The sequence below is a fragment of the Cherax quadricarinatus genome, chromosome 67 (assembly GCF_038502225.1).
Source record: "Cherax quadricarinatus isolate ZL_2023a chromosome 67, ASM3850222v1, whole genome shotgun sequence".
Taxonomy (NCBI): Eukaryota; Metazoa; Arthropoda; class Malacostraca; order Decapoda; family Parastacidae; genus Cherax; species Cherax quadricarinatus.
In genome coordinates, this window is record NC_091358.1 from 9884191 (window position 1) to 9903210 (window position 19020).

At 38.7% G+C, this 19020-nt stretch overlaps 1 protein-coding gene across 1 annotated transcript in view; it reads right to left on the bottom strand.

Moving 5' to 3' along the window:
* Positions 1–8107: 8107 nt before the first annotated feature.
* The window catches only part of Appl (amyloid-beta-like protein), a 422233-nt gene continuing 411320 nt past the window's right edge, over positions 8108–19020 (bottom strand). The window contains exon 12 of the mRNA XM_053792413.2: positions 8108–11436. Coding sequence (XP_053648388.2) covers positions 11329–11436 — 108 coding nt within the window. The 3' untranslated portion in view covers positions 8108–11328. The remainder of the gene's footprint in view (positions 11437–19020) is intronic.

Below are 19020 nucleotides of genomic sequence, written 5' to 3' on the forward strand. Positions count from 1 at the left end.
GATCTCTCAGCAGTCTTAAGTGAGAGATAGGAGAAACAATGTTAAAAATCTACTGCAACGTCTCTCCCTTAAGGACATGAGGAAAATGTTAAAATCTTAAGAACATAAGAAAGAACACTGCAACAGGCCTACTGACCCATGCAGAGCAGGTCCATGTCCCCCCCCCGGATTAGCCCAATGACCCACCCAGTCTGGTCACCTCCACTCAAGGATGGAGCACGGCACCAGATCAAGCAGCACAAGCTAGTCAGGTCCAACTCACACCCACTCATGTATTTATCTAACCTATTTTTAAAACTGCACAAAGTTTTAGCCTCAATAACTGTACTCGGGAGTTTGTTCCACTCATCCACAACTCTATTACCAAACCAGTGCTTTCCTATATCCTTCCTGAATCTGAATTTTTCCAACTTGAAACCACTGCTGCGAGTCCTGTCTTGGCTGGAAATTTTCAGCACACTATTTACATCCCCTTTATTTATTCCTGTTTTCCATTTATACACCTCGATCATATTCCCCCTAATTCTACACCTTTCGAGAGAGTGCAGATTCAGGGCCCTCAGTTTATCCTCATATCAAAGATTTCTGATACATGGGATCATCTTTGTCATCCTCCTCTGTACGTTTTCCAGACCATTTACATCCATTCTGTAATACGGTGACCAGAACTGAGCAACATAGTCTAAATGAGGCCTAACCGAGGATATACAGTGGATCCCCGGTATTCGATGGCATCGGTATTCGATAAATCCGGTATTCGATGCATTATATCGCAAAAAAATTTTCCTTGGTATTCGATTGAAAACCCAGTATTCGATACGATTCGTATGAGACCTGTCCACATGTGGCCTGAACTGCCCCTTGTGTGCCAGTGTTTACAAGCCAGCCAGTGTGCGCGCATCTAAGGATACATTCAGTACATTCCATATTATCAGTGTTTGGTGCTTGTTTCTGCAAAATAAGTCACCATGGGCCCCAAGAAAGCTTCTAGTGCCAACCTTGTGGTAAAAAGGGTGAGAATTAGTATGGAAATTAAGAAAGATTTTGAAGGGTTTGGGGCTAACCCTGAGAAGCCTATACCAGTTGTGGAATACATTGTGCCTACTTCAAAAATTAAGGAAATGTGTGCACAGTGGGTTGAAGTGCAAACCTTTATGGATGAAAAATCACCCTAACACAGCTATTACAATGACAATGTTGTGGCCCATTTTAGACAAATCGTAAAGGAATGGGAGGTACAGAGCTCTATGGACAGATTTGTTGTGCGACAGAGGTCCAGTGACTCTCAATTATTATTATTATTATAATCAAGGGGGAAGCGCTAAACCCGGAGGATTATACAGCGCCTGGGGGGGGATGTGGAAGGCATTCAGGCTTAATTCGGGGAACTGGAGCACAGATCCAATTCCCTAAATCAAGAGCCCCTCACCAACATCAAGGAACCTTCCTTGAGGGGCAGTGACTCTCAAGCTGGTCCTAGTGGTATTAAAAGAAGGGAAGTAACCCTGGAAAAGGACTTGCTACCTCAAGTCCTAATGGAAGGGGATTCCACTTCTAAACACTAACACCTCTCCCCTCCTTCCATCCCATCAATCATCATTAGATCTTCATTAAAGGTAAGTGTCAATTATTTTATTGTTATTGTAATTATTCTATTGCATTAAACTTAATATTTCATGTAGTAAAATTTTTTTTTTTCATACTTTTGGGCATCTTGCACGGATTAATTTGATTTTCATTATTTCTTATGAGGAAAATTGACTCGGTTTTCGATATTATCGGTATTCGATGAGCTCTCAGGAAAGGATTAATATCGAATACCGGGGGTCCACTTTATAGAGTTGAAGAACAACCTGAGGACTTCTATTATTTATACTTCTAGATATGAAGCCAAGAATTCTGTTAGCTTTATTGCAAACACTAATGCACTGTTGTCTTGGTTTTAGATTACTGCTAACCAGAACTCCTAAATCCTTTTTGCAATCAGTAGTATTAAGATCTACATTATTTAGTTTATATGTGGCATGGTTATTTAACTGTCCAACATTTAGAACTTTGCATTTGTCAATATTAAACTGCATCTGCCACTTCTCCGACCATTGCATCAGTCTATTCAAATCATCCTGGAGTGCTCTAGTGTCCTCATTAGAATGAATTGGACTACCTATTTTGGTGTCATCGGCAAATTTGCTTATATCGCTATTTATTCCCTCATCTACGTCGTTTATGTAAATTGTGAACAACAACGGGCCCAACACTGACCCCTGAGGAACACCGCTTGTGACGTGCCCCCATTCTGATTTCTCCCCATTTATGCAAACTCTCTGCTGCCTATTTGTCAGCCATGCCTCTACCCAGTAAAAAATTTCTCCTCCTATTCCGTGTGCCTTAAGTTTCCTCAATAGCCAAGTCCACATACACAATATCATATTCATTACCATGATCTACCTCCTCAAACACCTTAGTGAAAAAAGTTAGTAAATTAGTAAGACAGGAATGCCCCTTTGTAAAACCATGTTGAGATTCATTAATCAATCTGTACTTATCAAGATGGCTACGAATTGCTTCGGCAATTATTGATTCCATAAATTTTCCCACTATGGAGGTAAGGCTTATTGGTCTATAGTTTGAAGCCAAGGACCTGTCACCTGCCTTGTAAATAGGTATTACATTTGCCATTTTCCACTTACCAGTTTGTAGTGATATGTTAAAAAGATAAGCCAAAGGTATGCTAAGTTCCTCTTTACATTCCTTTAACACCCTTGCAAACAGTTCATCAGGGCCTGGGGGTTTGTTAGGTTTTAGTTTCTCTATTTGTCTGAGGACCATGTAACTAGTTACCGCAATCATACATAGTTTATTATCCTGTTCTACATAATCTATTATTTCAGGAATATCACTAGTATTTTCCTGGGTGAAAACTGAGAGGAAGTAGGTATTGAGAATTTCACACACATCCTTATCACTGTCAGTGATGTGACCAGTTACTCTTAAGTGGGCCAATCTTGTCCCTAATCTTACTTCTGTATACCTGAAAGAACCCTTTTGGGTTAGTCTTTGAATCCCTTGTGACCTTAGCCTCATAATCCCTTTTTGCTTTTCATATTGTGTGTGAAGATGAGCTTGCCAAGGCTCTGTGGTGTCCCTTTACCTCAGGAAGTTTGGGCTGCACCACTACAGGTCTAGAAAAGGATCCACTGCAACTACAGTCTTTTGTTTCTTGGATTTAAATGTGCAACTGCTCATCTTTCTTACTCTTCATTTTGAATATGTGGAGGATCTGACAGTTTAGATCATAAGACAATTTGGAAAATGATGCAGAAGTATTAAACCCATGCAGGCCATTCAGCACAAGTAGTGAAGGCTCAATTCTCCATTAATGATACAAATATGCAACTCTCACCTACGAGGTCAGAGGGCTCAGCCCTTTACGAAAGACTGACCCTTGGCATTTCAATATTTTTTTTTTCAGATAATGCATAGGTGGAAGCACATAAAAATGAAAACATAATGGAGGATTTAGTTCATTAGTATCTTAGCTAATAGTTTAAGGAAAAGGAGTTAATGTTTGGGTGTCAGGCAATTGCTTGTAGTCTGAAGTTTGACCCTCATTTTGTTTTCATGCTATTGCTGTAGCATTAGAAGAGTTCATCTTAGCTACAAGTGAAGATATTAACTGTACTTTCACTGTTAGAAGTTATTTGGCAGGATTATCAATAGTGTGCTAGTAAAAGTCAGTTGAGTATGCCACATACTATATTGCTCCATTTAAAAATAAAAACTTTTGATGATCATATTGCATTAGCAATTTGAGTGGCATCTGTAGATACATGGATACATATTTAATAAATAACTTAAGAGTAAATGTATGTTGCTGGAAACTACAAATACTGTCTAAGTCACTTTCTATCCCCTGACTAATGCAATGGAAGTTGGAAAGGTGTTTTTTTTTAATGCCTATAACCAGTACTTTGAGTAATGGGCTACCATCTTGGATATTTAATTTAAATACAGTATATGATAAATATCAGATAGGAAGGCAGGGTAGGGGTCGTCCTTGAAAAGGCTGGAGGGAGGAGGTAAATGTGGTTTTGCGGGCGAAGGGCTTGGACTTCCAGCGTATGTGAGCTTGTTAGATAGGAGTGAATGGAGATGAATGGTTTTTGGGACCTGACAAGTTGTTGGAGTATGAGCAGGGTAATATTTTGTGAAGGGATTCGGGGAAATCCAGATAGCCAGACTCGAGTCCTGGAAATGGGAAGTACAATGCCTGCACTTTAAAGGAGGGGTTTGGGATATTGGCAGAGTGGAGGGACATCTAAAGTGTCATATCTGCGCACCTCTGCAAAGACAGTGATTATGTATGAGTCACAGTGAAAGTATTGAATGATGATCAAAAGTTTTTCTTTCTTTTTGGGTCACCCTGCCTCGGTGGGAAGAAGCCAATGTGTTAAAAAAAAAAAAAAAATCCTACCAGCATTTAAGTAATAAAGTTGACTAAAACACTCGGTATTCTTATGATCTATGTCTTAGTGTTCATGGATGATTGGAAACCACCTTGTTGGTTATCTTGAATTTCTCATTCTTGAGGATGGCAGAGTGGCACTTGCTGGATTCTTAATATTGTCACCTTAAGAGGTTCAATATCAGTTAACAATTATGAACTCTAAAATTCCAGGTTCTTCCATGAGACTGGTGTCCTCTTTGCTTGTGGTGTGTGAGAATATAAAATTTTCAGAGCAGCTTCCTAGCTGTTGTAGAAGGAACATACTCAGCCACATTTTCCCAGCATGAGAGGCACTACTGGCATCTTTTTTTTAAAATCTGTTACTCTTTCAGGAGGGTGCCTTGGTGGCTCATGGCCCGGTAGGCAAAGCTCTCGATTCACACGCAGAGGGTCTGGGTTCAATTTCCAGCAAGGGTAGAAAAATTTGGAGTTTCCTTACACCTATTGTCCCTGTTCACCCATCAGTAAAATGGGTACCTGGGTATAAGCCAACTGGTGTGGGTTGCATCCTGGGACAAAATTGACCTAATTTGCCCAAAATGCTCTGCATAACATAGGGTTTTCTATATAGTAGTATACATTAGTGTCAGCTAGGCCTGTATACCTTGTATATGGACTTGTAGAAATAAAGATATTATTGGTGCTGAAGAATTCTTGAGCCAAGGAATTGGATCCACTGTCCTTTCCTCAGATCAAACCTGATTACTTTCCATTTCCCAAGTGATGTATGGTCCCCTGATACAAGTTAATACACTTGTCCTCGCCTTCCTTAGGTGGAATCTGATTGCTTCCCATTCCCCAGACACTATGACCCCAGTGGGTTTAGTATTTCCCTCTAAATAATAATAATAATTACCCTTATGGGTTTAGCACTTAATACAATTACACAGAATTAATCTGCCAGATATGTAGAATTTTCCATTGGATTATTTTCTGTATGCTCTAGATATATGCTGAAAGCATTTACTCTTATCAAATTCTGATGTAATTTCTTTTTATTCATAACATGGAACATTTTCTAATGCATTAAATTTTCTTTTGATTATTATAATAAAAAAGAAGCGCTAACCCTGGAAGGGAATTTTCTTTCCAGACATTCAAGGACTGCAGATGTTAGCATCCCTGTGAGTAGACACCACTAACACTGCAAGCTAGAGGTTTCCTCTTGACACTTTTTACCGTCATAGTCAAAAGCACCAGTTAATAAAATAACACTAAGAGGTGTAAGTATTATTCCAATCTTGAAGGAATGCTAACCCAGTAGGGGTCATTCAACTTCTAGGGAATGAGAGGCAATCAGTTTCAATCCAAGGAAGGGGAAGATAGGTTTATTTTTTTGTGTGGGGGAGGGGGGGGGGGGATGTGAAGTTCATGATCACTCGTGTGGCTCCCCACAGTTAAACCTCTCTGTATTGGTCTTATTTTCCTCATCTTCTGTGATGCTAGTCTGGGCAGTAGTTCCCATCTTCATAATAGCCATTTTCTAATTAGCTCCTATTGGCAATGACAGTGTGCAGAGTTGAATCTTAAACGCTGTCTCCCCAACGTAAATTTTCCTGCATCTTCCACACAGAATACAGCAGACCCCCACAATAGTGTTGTTTTTGTTGTAGTCTCTGTCGAGAAGTTGTCTGGCCAATTCGCCCCTTCTCTCAGCAGCTGGTAATGCCAGCCCTGGTAGCAATTGCTGTAAATGCATCTCCTGGTGGTACCTCTGGGTGTATGTCTCTAATGTGCAGAAATGGGACCATTATTGGTACACTCAGTGAAAATCAAGTAGGCTTAATGCAGTATTCCATCCATTTATTCCTTGGTTTGCCACTAGAGGGATGTATAACAGTTATTTTTTTTATTATCACACCGGCCGATTCCCACCAAGGCAGGGTGGCCCGAAAAAGAAAAACTTTCACCATCATTCACTCCATCACTGTCTTGCCAGAAGGGTGCTTTACACTACAGTTTTTAAACTGCAACATTAACACCCCTCCTTCAGAGTGCAGGCACTGTACTTCCCATCTCCAGGACTCAAGTCCGGCCTGCCGGTTTCCCTGAATCCCTTCATAAATGTTACTTTGCTCACACTCCAACAGCACGTCAAGTATTAAAAACCATTTGTCTCCATTCACTCCTATCAAACACGCTCACGCATGCCTGCTGGAAGTCCAAGCCCCTCGCACACAAAACCTCCTTTACCCCCTCCCTCCAACCCTTCCTAGGCCGACCCCTACCCCGCCTTCCTTCCACTACAGACTGATACACTCTTGAAGTCATTCTGTTTCGCTCCATTCTCTCTACATGTCCGAACCACCTCAACAACCCTTCCTCAGCCCTCTGGACAACAGTTTTGGTAATCCCGCACCTCCTCCTAACTTCCAAACTACGAATTCTCTGCATTATATTCACACCACACATTGCCCTCAGACATGACATCTCCACTGCCTCCAGTATAGTTCCCTAACTACTACATTCCCCTGAGATGTAATTTATCATGTTTTACCTCCTATTACTACCACTGCTATTACTTTTAATAGTAATACTTCTACTACTTTTACTGCAACCATCACTACTGCCATTACTCACCACCTGTCCTGTTTTCTACTATTTTTATCACCTGATCTGTGAACGTGTTTGATAGGAGTGTGCGTGAGCGTGTTTGATAGGAGTGAATGGAGACAAGTGGTTTTTAATACTTGATGACGTGCTGTTGGAGTGTGAGCAAAGTAACATTTATGAAGGGGTTCAGGGAAACCGGCAGGCCGGACTCGAGTCCTGGAGATAGGAAGTACAGTGCCTGCACTCTGAAGGAGGGATGTTAATGTTGCAGTTTAAAAACTGTAGTGTAAAGCACCCTTCTGACAAGACAGTGATGGAGTGAATGATGGTGAAAGTTTTTCTTTTTCGGGCCACCCTGCCTTGGTGGGAATCGGCCAGTGTGATAATAAAAAAAAAAAAAATATCTGTCTTCCAACTTCCTTCCCCCTCCCTCTTTCTCGCCCATCTTCAGAGGTTCTCACCATTTTCCGGCTCAGCTGCAACTTGATAATGGTCCTTGACAAATCAACACTTCGCCCTAAAGTTTCCTCTCCAACATGTGAGCTATTTGTAAACAGTTCAACATCTGTCTTGTGATTAAGGTGGTAGCTGCCTTAGTGCTCATACTGAGGGACCAGGGCTTGATCTGTCATAAGTGAAATGCTGAACATATTTTCTTACACCTGGTGCTTCTATTCACCTAGCAGTATGTACCTAGGTATTGGGTAACATGTGGGTAGCATCCTGGGAAAAAAGATAAGAGGAAATTAGAGAGTCCTCAAAGGCATCTTGACTTTCTTTAGTTATTCTGAGTTACTAACCTCACCATCTCCATCTGCAGTCTCATGCAAACTGAAAAGCATGAGTTGATGCTTATTTCTTGACACTGAACACCTCAATTTCCATGTCTGCGAGTGCTAAAAGTGTAAAGGTCATATAGCACCTGGGGAAATGGGAGGTATTCAGGTTTAATCCAAGGAAAAGGAGGGAAGTTCCAATTCCTTGGATCAAGACCTCCTCACTGGCATCAAGGAACCTCCTTTAAGGGATGAATAAATAAACGACAACTTACCTTTTTTTTGGTACATTTATTTCAGATCAAGTATAATCTCAGCTCCCATGGTATAACACGTTCTAAATTACACAAAAGTACAATTGAATTAGATACATGAATTCCGAGCACTATATGCAAACACATCAAAGATCATAAATAGCTGCCTTTTTAACCTTTTCTATAATAAACCAGGGAGATGAGAGTGAGAAAGAAGTCACTTAACCTGCTAGTGTGTGAGACATACAGACTCTTAAGCTACAGTGGTTAGAGAACACTAAAGACGCATTCCACAATATGAGAGGAGACTTTTCAATAGTTTTAACTTTTATCACTCTTCATTTTTAAGTATTTTTAAGGTTTAAGCTCTGTGGTACACCAATGAGCACATAACCTTAAAAATTTTGTGACAAAATATCTTAAAAGGATATTTTTCAAAATGTTATCTAAAACCAATGCCCCTACATGCATGGAACACGACCTGACACTCGAAATACCTGGTAGCAGTAGCTACTCTTAGGCTTTTGCACACCTGACTTCCACAAGAAGAAGCACTTTCATTCACGATAAATGTCAATACTTACTAGATCTAATTGTGACTCCATTTTACAGCCTAGCAAGTAAGTCCTACTATGATGATATCTCCTTGGCAATGAGCAAATTATAGCAATAGGAATATGCTAAGACATGGTCCATGGATTAAAACTGATGAAATCCACAAAGTAAGATTTCCTTTGATAAAAATAAATCCGATCCCCTCAAAGGAAATTAAGCTATGATTAAACCCGAGCAAAGAAATTGATTCTTTTTAATGGCACAAAATAAAATTTCATGATAAAATGAACTGCTGTGGGAGACCCTGCGCCATGACGAGAAACTGGAACTACAGAAAAGTCACGTAGTATAAAATGATACAACTCTATTATACGACACAAAACCCTGCACCACTCATATGTACATGCTCAATATATATCTAAGGTATATGCTGTGAGTGGTAGGGTAAGTTAGCTTTTATGTACTGCTCCTATATAATTAAACAACAAACTATAGCATATATACTATAGAACAGAGTCTGGGGAACAAATAAGGAATGATGCACGAATCTTTAGCTCTTGATACACTAAGTTTTACAAAAAGGAATGGCTAATTGAAAACAATTAAGAAATGGCATCAGAGGTATGCAATTTTATATATAGTGAGACGTCAAGTTGTCTTGTATCTGCGGCAGTCACTCAGTGGTTTCCCCACGTCTGCAGGGTTTTACCTTGCATGACCTGGCCATCTGTTTCCAGCTTAATGTATAACAGTACAAAGGCTTCATTATTTGACTGTGTTGATACCAAACCTCTCTACAACCAGTACCAAGACTCAACTTACACGTAAAGTATGAGCAGAAGATTGTGTTAGGGAAACCTGTCTATTTCCGCAACAGCTTACTGAAGGCAAGCAGCAACACTTACGTGTACGTACGGCAACACTTACATGTACGTACAGACATACGGAAAAAAGTACTATAATTGGATATTTGTGTCCTCCACTGATAAAGGCCATTACCATGAAAGGTAATAACCCAATTTAAATTTGTTTCAAACTTTTTCACATTCCACGAAATATAGCCTTATACAATTACAATAGTGCACTAGATATTTACCTTCATAAATATGGAGTTGATGAGAGGTATAAAGTACAAGTTCATTTATGTTAACTTAAAAATTCCTCACTCTACATGTAAAACCAACTCTTAGTGACATCTGCAATTCATTGGAGCTTAAATTTTTGTCATGATGATCAATTAGAAGACAAATAACAATATTTAAAAGTAAATAATGGATCAAAAATATATTTATATATATATTTATATATATGTATATGTAAAAAAATTTACAGATCTAGAGATCTACCTTGGGATTGATAAAATAAAAAAAAATGTCTAAACGGCACCTTGATGAGAGGGAAATGACAAAAATATAATTTTGTCCTATCAATGAGAAAAAAAAAAGATAGCTGACTGCATAAAAATAATGTGTGAGAGACCACTTAATTCTTGGTGCCAAGTTCAAGAGGCTCCCAAAAAGGATCCCTATCGCTAAGCAACCAACCCGTTATAAGTAACGCCATCAGGAATTCTGGGCTTCAGATGGTGCCCCAAGACTGCTCCATTGTCATTTATACAACTCCGGTGCACTAAAGTCATTGGTGATTAATTAGCATAGAAAATTTATTGACAGTCCTAATTTACATAAGCAAAAAAGATAACTGGCATCGTAAGTGTAAACTTGCACCTAATACCACACCAGAGTATATATAAGATACAACATACGCAAGTGCAGCCAAATGGAACACATCCTATATCCAGTACACCTAACTTTGTTACAGTTTTTATGATAATTTACAACTGCAGTGGCCAATAACTTTCCAGAAAGTTAGTCTATGATAAAAGCATGATAAAACCTATTTAGTTTTTCTATGATAACAAATTATTGTTAATTCTATGTATGTTGGACATGATACATCATCTACACTGAAGTATAATACCAATACTTCTCTTATCCAAGATACAGGGAACCAGCATCTTCACATATTGTCTTTTAATGCTGATTTTGTATCTAATATCTACATAAAGCATTAAATTATATAAAAAAAATAGATTCAAGTTTACTGATCCTGGATAAGTGCAATATTGGTGACTAAAAACCAATGACTTAAGGCTTGAGTTTCACATGACTTTCACAACTGTGCACCTCAGAATCAAAATTTGCCAATTCCATGGAATGTTATAAAAAGTTAAAATTTAAAGACATTTGCTTACTTAAGAGCATAAAATATTAACACACTGCAAATCAATACTTTATATATAAAATCCAGATATTCACTGTTTATTATGTTGTGTAATAAATGAGAGGTCTCTCTGGATTGTATCAGTCTTGATAATCAAGCTTGTAATTATACATAGCCAATTTATTTCCTTAAATTCATTGACTGTATTGACAACTGATGATTCTGAAATCACAATGCATACCATCAGCACCTGTGAGCTTAGCTTTGCTACCACTTACCCAATATCTCCATTTACCATTTCTTATGTAAATGACCCTTAAAGCAACCTAGTTTGGGGTCACTTGTAAGTTCTCAGTCTATAATTAATGCTCTCAGTCAACAGGTGTCTGATGTTGGGAAAACGGACGAATGGTTCCCCTCTTATTTATATGGGATGTATAAATGCCCCTTGTTCGCTTGTTTATTTTTCTTCAAAATATTTATAAGTGGGGTTTTCATAACCATTGACCTGCATATTAGCTACATGCCTCTCTTCTGGAGTGATGGCCTGGTCCACTTCCATAAATCCCTGAAATAATTAATATGTAGTAGTTCAATAAATGTGAATGGAAAGATTAATGGGATGAGATGCAAACAGTAGAGGAAGAAAAGTGACTTTTCAAGTTCAGATTTTTAATGTGATTGATGATAATTTTATTTATACCACAAAAAATTATTACTGTTTACACAGTTTCGTGAACACTCACTGTCGTCATATGACTGCCATTGTTGAGACATTTTTGGATGACAGGACTCTGGAAAACTTTGCTAGAAATGCTGGATTCACCTCATGGAAGAGATGCGACAGGCAAGAACAAGGAGGAGGTGTGGTCATATGTTTTTCTAAGTGTTTCAAACCCAGCTCACTGATGTTGCCAAGGAGTTGTATCATAAAGAGTTGGAGGGAGGGGGTGAAGGAAGTTCTAAGTAGTTCAGGCTTGAGAAGCCAGCAGGTATGTGTAAGCACGTTAACCCTTTCAGGGTCGGAACCCGATCTGAAACGTGCTCTCAGGGATGGAGAATTAAAAACAAAAAAATCTTATGAAATGATACTTTTTCTGAAGGTAATGAAACCGAAAGTACAAAATTTAATGGAAAACTTATGGAATTATGCTCTCCCAAAGTTAGTAGTCTTAGTGATGTTTATGCATCGTAGATTTCGCCCACTTCTGGCCAATTACATTGTTCCAGTCGACCAAACTCATAGCTATTGCACTAGTACTCCTTCTATTCTAATAACTGAGTACAAGAAACCACCCATTTACCTATTTCAAACAATAAAGATCAGAAATTGGTAATTTGGCCAGTTTTACACAAAATTAAAAAACTGCCAATTAAAAAATAGGGTCCAGAATAAACAATGTACACATTTATGGCACCAAAAATAACATTTCTGCTGTTTATTAGACATGTCTCCAGGCCTCTCCTATATTATGCTTGCTTTCCATTTAGAATTTTTATTCACACAAAAAATAAAAGATTTACTGTTATGCAGACTACTGCATTGCTGTAATAATTGTTTAAATAATGTCAGCGCATTTGTTGATACGTATTATACCAACCAGTTGGACGAATATTGGACAAGTGACAATTTGTGTACTGTGGAATACTGGTAAAAATCGAACATTGCTGCTACTTTGAGCTTGATTCCAAGATACTTTCATTCCTGAAACAAATCAAAATCATCTCTATTTCTTTAATATATCTTTTCTATATATTACAGAAATAGAGATGATTTTGATTTGTTTCAGGAATGAAAGTATCTTGGAATTAAGCCTGCACTCTAAAGGAGGGGTTTTGGGATATTAGCAGTTTGGAGGGATATGTTGTGTATCTTTATACGTATATGCTTCTAAACTGTTGTGTTCTGAGCACCTCTGCAAAAACAGTGATTATGTGCGAGTGAGGTGAAAGTGTTGAATGATGATGAAAGTATTTTCTTTTTGGGGATTTTTTCTTTTTTTTTGGGTCACCCTGCCTCGGTGGGAGATGGCCAACTTGTTGAAAAAAAAAAAAAAAAAATCTTTTCTATCAAGTGTGACCAAGAAACCGAGAATACAACGATAAAAACCATATGAAAATATGTACACCGCAAAGTCGGATTTAATCCAAAAAACACGGTTGCAGTTTTTTCCTCCCGTTATGCACCGCTTGCTGCAGGATTTTTTTTATATGGTGCACACTTACCGCAAAGACCCATTCCCTCATATCTATGCTGAAATTTACTGCTCACAGTTCATCTGAGTGAGCTGAGCTCATGGTGTAGAACAATGGGACCAACCTGGGCTTCAAAGCCATAGTGATATGCAACCGACCCTAAAAGGGTTAGTAAAGAGCAGAAGCAAATGGTTTTAAGACAATGTTCTGTTGGAGTGTGAGCATGGTAACATTTATGAAGGAATTTAGGGAAACCAGTTAGCCAGGATTGAATCCTGGAGGTGGGAAGTGCAGTGCTTGAACTCTGAAAGAGGGGGTGGGGGATGTTGCACTCAAGAGGGTAATTGAAGTGTAATGGCAAGGCAGTAACTAAATGAATGAATGATTAATGTATTTTCTTCTTTGGGTCACCTTGCTTTAAGATTAAGATGTTTACTTTGACACATTACATGGTTGTACAGAGGAATATAATAGTTGGGTGTACATGCCAAAAACCCCTTTGTATGCAGAGCATTTCGGGCAAACTTAAGGATTAGCTTAAGATTAGGAAGGCAATGATACATAGTTCATATGGTCATTAGATGAGTTACAGTGAGTACATGGTTTTGATGGGAGATAGCTGATGAGGTAAAACAAAAATGGAATAATGAATACTAATTGTATTACTGATAACATTTCTGAAAAAAATTCTGTATCTGTTCTTCAGTTAATAACATCATAGACTAATTCATGCACAGGGAAAACCATATTCTTTACAAACTCTTTTGCTCAGGGTACTACTGAATTTTAAACCTCAGCTGTTAAGCATACAAAATTTCAAATTAAAAATAGCAATCTTACTTGATTGCAGGGTTGGAAGTGCACAAATTATCAAATTAAAATTAGCAATCATATTTGATTGTGGGGGGGTCAGAAGTGCATGTTGCAACCCCTGAATGGGTTGCAATGATTAATATGTATATATATAATTATTACCTTTTCATATAATTTTATATTGCTTGTATTTGCGATAATAGCTAAATCGTAAATGTATTGCTTTATATTATTATTTGACTTAGCTTCCTTTTGTTAGGTAGGATGTAACATATTATGTGCTCAGTTCAAGTCTTGATTGTCTAACTACTGTAATTATCGCTCTTTGCTCGTTTCCCTGCCGGCTTCTTGCTGGGCAGCGACCCATGGAGCTATCACTTGATCGAGGGGGGGTGTCCTCACCTCGCCTGAAGTATTCAGTCTGGTCTAGACTCTCTTGGTGGTTGGACGTATCCCTGACAAGAGCCTAACTCTTCCTTATTGGCCCTTGTTGGAAGATCGTCTCTTGTCTTATTATTGTTAGTTCTGGAGACTGTTCACAGAACATTGTATAGACTTAGTGATTTTCGACGTTGTACTGAGGTTGTGTGTCGCAAAGACACTCTAAGCAACTCAGGTCCTGAGCTGTAGCTTCTGACCTAATTTGTACTGGTATCTGTGTATTATCACAGTCGGGGATTTTCTTATGCTGAACTTAGATTCAGTAGTATGGGAGTTTTGTGACTTTTGTGGAGGATCTGCAGATGGTCCCTACTTAGTGTCGTTATATTATCTCCTTGTTCCTGATTCTGTGTCGCAGTTGCTTGTTATATTGCTATTGGGCTTAGCATTCTTTTTATTGTTCAAGCAGACTGTTCTGACTGCCAGTTGGTCAAGAAGTTAGTTTATTTGAGGACTTTGTCAGTCACTTGTTTAAGTCTAGTTGAGTCTTGAGACATAGCGAACTACTTAGAGCACTTACACACATACACAAACTTACTTGTACATATTTGTAATATTTTGTTAAATGTTAATGTACCAGACGGTACTTAAGAATTATAAACGTGATATGCGCTTTCAGCACAATAATACTGTACATGAGAGAAGTGATTATTATTAATTTGTTTGAATTGATTAATTTAATTTAATATGATATACCTCTAGACAATACTTAATAAATTCATTGAATTTTAATTTCTCTAGTTAGTAGCCTACCAGTTGTAATCCTGAAGCACTATTGAATCATACTGAATTCTAATGGATAATTGGACAAGGATACTGACTACTTGTTACGAAAACCCAGTAACAGGCTGGATGCTAGAAGGGCAGTCCTTTCTAGTATTCACTGGCGATCTCTAAGCTTTTAGAATCGCGTTTTTTGTAACAAATGGGGGCCTGTCCAGGATGCTCTTGATCCAAGGTGTTGGAGAAATTGTCCAGTTTGACATACTAGTAACTCTATGATCAAACACTTTGAGTACTTTCCTAATCTGAAGACTTTGAGTTTAGTCTTGTACAACATACTAGGTGGATGTATGTACTTGACTGAGTCTCTTGATCCAAGGAGATGGAAATACTATTTATGAGCTCTAGTTCTAAGACAACCAACACTAAAATTCCTATTAGGATTATAGTTTCCCATAATCACTCTCTCGTAGTACATTTATTTTCGTGATGTATGCCAAAGTGAAACAGTTAATTGATACTCTGACTTTGTCTGAGTTAAGTACATTAAAACTTCAGACGTGTTGGCGAGTAGCCAAATATCTCGATGTGACGTATAACAGGAATTACACCGCAGAAACTGTCAGAGCGTTAATTAAAGATATATTGTTTCCTGCTCATACAGAGACGTCTGATTATGATTCAGATTCAGAAAGCCTAGTGTCACAATTAAGAAGTATGACTATTTGATGAAGAAGAAAGAGCAGCTAAGGCAGAAGTGAGCCTAGTGTCTGAGCCCAGTGTAGCTCAGTTGTCGCTCACACCTTCCCTCCTAACTGTTAGCTTGACGCAGCCTCATACTAGTACCGTGTATGCTACACCTGTATCTACTTATCCTAGACCAGATCTAGACTCTCTAGGGACGGCTGGACGAGGTGCCCGACCTAAGGACAGTCCAGAAAGACATGTTAATTTCCCTACTCCTCCATTACCTACTGGTCCTATCTCTCAGGAACAGTTTGAGAGGTTAGAACGTCTCATTATGTTGCAGACTGCACAAATAGAGGGTCAGAGGAAATTGAACGAAGAAGATTTCCAGAGAGAAAATGTTCGTCTGGGAAGACAACAGAGTGATAGATCACAGGACACATTTAATGTGCAGAAAGCTGCATCCATGGTTCCTAAGTTTTTTGAGAGTGACTTAGACACCTATTTTGATGTGTTTGAGAACCAGGCACGTGCTATGAACTGGCCACGTAAGCACTGGACTACCTTGTTGCACACAACTTTGACAGGAAGACCTCAAACTTGTACTGCTGCTTTACCATTTGCCAAGTATATTAGTTATGACACTCTCAAGCAAACTATTCTAGAGACATATAACTTGTTGCCTATAAGTTATCAAAGCGCATTTCGTACATTACAACGACGACAAGATCAAACTTGTGTAGAGTTTGCTCGTGAGAAAAAAGTTGCATTTGAGAGGTGGTGTAGGTCTGCGAAATGTAACAACTACGACAGCCTTGTTCAGTTGTTACTACATGAAGAGTTTAACAACTGTATGTCTGCTGACATACAAGAATATCTGATCGATCATACTACCTCGGACATTCTGGAAACTGCAGCATTAGCAGACAATTACAAGATTTCTCACAAACTTGTACGTACTAAAACACACAGAAACAAGGTAACTAAAAATTGTCCTAGAAGTTGGCAACCTAAATCAGCTGCTCATTGCCGGCCTGATGTACCTGCTACTGTAACTTCTCGTACCTTTAGCAGTAAAACTCACAATCCTGAATCTGTCTCTGTGGCTAGACAGAAATCTGATATCGAGAAGAAGAAAGTTAAATGTACCTATTGTAACAGAAAAGGACATGCTAGAGAGTATTGCTATAAGTTAGAAAGAGATACAAGAAGCAGTCGTACAGCTGGCGCCCCCACACAAGTCGTATCCTCTTCCGAGCAACAAAGGCACCAAAATCCTAGTAATACCTCTGATCCTACTGTTTTAGATAATATTACTCAGAACAGATGACTAGCGTCAGAAAGTGTATCTGATGAAAAGATTCGTTCAGCGATGAGTCTTTACTTTTCGAGAGGTAAAGTAGGATTTGACGAATCACATCTGACTGAGATAATTACTTTCAGAGACACTGGCAGTTATCTCACCTTATTAAGAAAAGATGTACTGACCATAACTGACGATACCTATACCAAGATAGATGTATTGTTAGAAGCCTATGGTGGGGCTGTTATAAAAGTACCTCTTCACAAAATATACATTGAAACAAGCTATTATACTGGTTATATTTCAGTGGGTATATCCAGTGGTGTATTTCCCATCAGGTCAGTGGACTTGCTGATAGGGAACAATATCCTTCATGCTGGTATATGTAAAGAACCACTTGTGATTGATAATAACACTGATGATAATTATGCCATTGAAGCTTGTAGAGAGAAACCTATTTTATTTCCTCTCAGCGCAATTACTGGAGCTATGTCAAAGATTCAACAACCATCCTTGTCTCCTGTTGCTTTAGTGGACGACAATGATTTGGGCTTGAATATGTTCTTTAGTGACGCTCTGCGCCCAGGGTCATTAACACCAACTCCCCCGTGACATCAACCTACTCAGGACACAACTGACGTTAAATTTCTAACTCATGATGATTTAACCCTTTGACTGTCGCGGCCGTATATATACGTCTCACGAGGTACCGTGTTTGACGTATATATACTCATAAAAGAGAGCAAATGAGAGAATGGGTGAGATGTTATTAACAAATTTTGTTGAAAATAAGAAAAAGTTTTGGAGTGAGATTAACAAGTTAAGAAAGCCAAGAGAACAAATGGATTTGTCAGTTAAAAATAGGAGAGGAGAGTTATTAAATGGAGAGTTAGAGGTATTGGGAAGATGGAGGGAATATTTTGAGGAATTGTTAAATGTTGATGAAGATAGGGAAGCTGTGATTTCGTGTATAGGGCAAGGAGGAATAACATCTTGTAGGAGTGAGGAAGAGCCAGTTGTGAGTGTGGGGGAAGTTCGTGAGGCAGTAGGTAAAATGAAAGGGGGTAAGGCAGCCGGAATTGATGGGATAAGGATAGAAATGTTAAAAGCAGGTGGGGATATAGTTTTGGAGTGGTTGGTGCAATTATTTAATAAATGTATGGAAGAGGGTAAGGTACCTAGGAATTGGCAGAGAGCATGCATACTTCCTTTGTATAAAGGCAAAGGGGATAAAAGAGAGTGCAAAAATTATAGGGGGATAAGTCTGTTGAGTATACGTACCTGGTAAAGTGTATGGTAGAGTTATTATTGAAAGAATTAAGAGTAAGACGGAGAATAGGATAGCAGATGAACAAGGAGGCTTTAGGAAAGGTACGGGGTGTGTGGACCAGGTGTTTACAGTGAAACATATAAGTGAACAGTATGTAGATAAGGCTAAAGAGGTCTTTGTGGCATTTATGAATTTGGAAAAGGCGTATGACAGGGTGGATAGGGGGGCAATGTGGCAGATGTTGCAGGTGTATGGTGTAGGAAGTAGGTTACTGAAAGCAGTGAAGAGTTTTTACGAGGATAGTGAGGCTCAAGTTAGAGTATGTAGGAAAGAGGGAAATTATTTCCCAGTAAAAGTAGGCCTTAGACAAGGATGTGTGATGTCACCGTGGTTGTTTAATATATTTATAGATGGGGTTGTAAGAGAAGTAAATGCGAGGGTCTTGGCAAGAGGCGTGGAGTTAAAAGATAAAGAATCACACACAAAGTGGGAGTTGTCACAGTTGCTCTCTGCTGATGACACTGTGCTCTTGGGAGATTCTGAAGAGAAGTTGCAGAGATTGGTGGATGAATTTGGTAGGGTGTGCAAAAGAAGAAAATTAAAGGTGAATACAGGAAAGAGTAAGGTTATGAGGATAACAAAAAGATTAGGTGATGAAAGATTGGATATCAGATTGGAAGGAGAGAGTATGGAGGAGGTGAATGTATTCAGATATTTGG